General features: G+C 38.9%; 1 protein-coding gene across 1 annotated transcript in view; it reads right to left on the minus strand.

Annotated features, from left to right (window-relative positions):
• Nucleotides 1–1,149, minus strand: part of LOC137653969 (EF-hand domain-containing family member C2-like) — a 15,922-nt gene extending 14,773 nt beyond the window's left edge. The window contains exon 1 of the mRNA XM_068387602.1: nucleotides 1,138–1,149. Within this exon, the coding sequence (XP_068243703.1) occupies nucleotides 1,138–1,149 (12 nt within the window). The remainder of the gene's footprint in view (nucleotides 1–1,137) is intronic.
• Nucleotides 1,150–1,593: the final 444 nt, after the last annotated feature.

A 1,593-nucleotide genomic window follows, 5' to 3' on the forward strand; every position in this document is an offset into this window, starting at 1 on the left:
AATTTAAAAGATTTTATTTTGGATAACAATGTCATTGTGAATGGTGAATGTGTCCAAAAAAATCATCCGACGAAGTGTACGGGATTTGAAAACTACCGATCATCTGTCATCAGATAATGTGGACGTTCCTAAACCAAGACGCTTTAGCGAAAGGGTGGCAGTTCATTTGATGTCAAAGTCCAGTGGTAAATCAGTAGTTTTTGAAAACAGGGATTGATTAATTTCTTGGTGAAAATTTAAAGATTGGAGACACTTCTTGGATTGCAAAGGTTAGTTGAATGATAGAAAAGCTGATGAAGCCAACCAGTGAATTTGCTGATAAGCTAAAGATAATAGAAAATCTATTTAAGATTTATCATGGAGAGAAATGTTTGATGCCTGGCAAAACAATAGTCGTGAAATTAGCAAATATAGCATCACTTACTAAAGATGTCATAACTTTTTTTTATAAAAAATCAAACATTTTTCAGAATTCGTTTCATAAATCAAAATATGGCGAAGGAGAGAAGGGAAAAGCACAAAATGAGTAATATTTCTAAATGATGGATTAAACATACTATATATACGGTATGTGTAATTTTTTGTGCAATGTTTGTTGTTTCTTTTCACTATTCGTCTTGCATTATTTTGTGGGTGAGGTCGAGTTTCAGATGAGGAAAAAGTTAACGGTGAGTGAAACATAAGGAAGACGATGATCTCACCCTGTGTTTATATTATGTGTGCGTGTTTGTGTGTATGAGAGAGAGAGAGAGAGAGAGAGAGAGAGAGAGAGAGAGAGAGAGAGAGATGATTGCACACGCAAAAAAAAAAAGCAGTTGAAAGACATATATGCCTAAATATTAACATTGTTTCCAGGCTTGTTTCAAAGGATAGTATTCCTGAAAAAAATAAAAGGAACGGCCAGTCAAATTCACGTAAGAGAAACTCTCCCAAGGTGAGCTAGGACATATCTCCTATTCTGTAGGTCTTAGAAATAAGCATAATCATACAGCTTGCTGACCTGGTCTGACAGGCAATTAGAAACAGCGTTTCAAACTAAACTTTGTACCGCACGTGTTTCATGCACACTCGTACACGGTAGCGTTTTTTATCTTTTATCTTATCAGTCACTTTTCCTTGTAATGATAATAGACCAACTTGTGTTATCATGCTACCTCATGCTTTTTCCTGCTTGCTCGCAAGTTGCTGTATATAAACTTGAATGTTTAGTAAAGTTTATTTCCACGCCTCTCAGTTATCATCTAACTGCTCGCTTGCACGCTGGTGACCAACGGAGTGACCAGCTCCCTTCCACTTTTCCCCATCACTGCTGTGTCATACTGTTTGATGATGCCACCCTCCAACACTGACTCTCCTATTAACACCAAATCCATGAAACTACTGCCCTTCGCCAGCGGAGAAGCGTTTCCCTGGTTCCAGCATGCTGAAGTCCAGTTCTGCATCAAGGGCGGGACTCAGTCAAACACCAAAGCAGATTATGTTCTCACGGTGATCCCTGATGACACTTTCCTGGAAATCTCCAACTGGCTTTGCGAGCAAGGGGACACCCCAATAGCATATGACGCCCTCAAAGCATACCTCCTGGAGCAGTAC

This window comes from Palaemon carinicauda, chromosome 15 (genome assembly GCF_036898095.1).
Source record: "Palaemon carinicauda isolate YSFRI2023 chromosome 15, ASM3689809v2, whole genome shotgun sequence".
In the NCBI taxonomy this organism is placed as follows: Eukaryota; Metazoa; Arthropoda; class Malacostraca; order Decapoda; family Palaemonidae; genus Palaemon; species Palaemon carinicauda.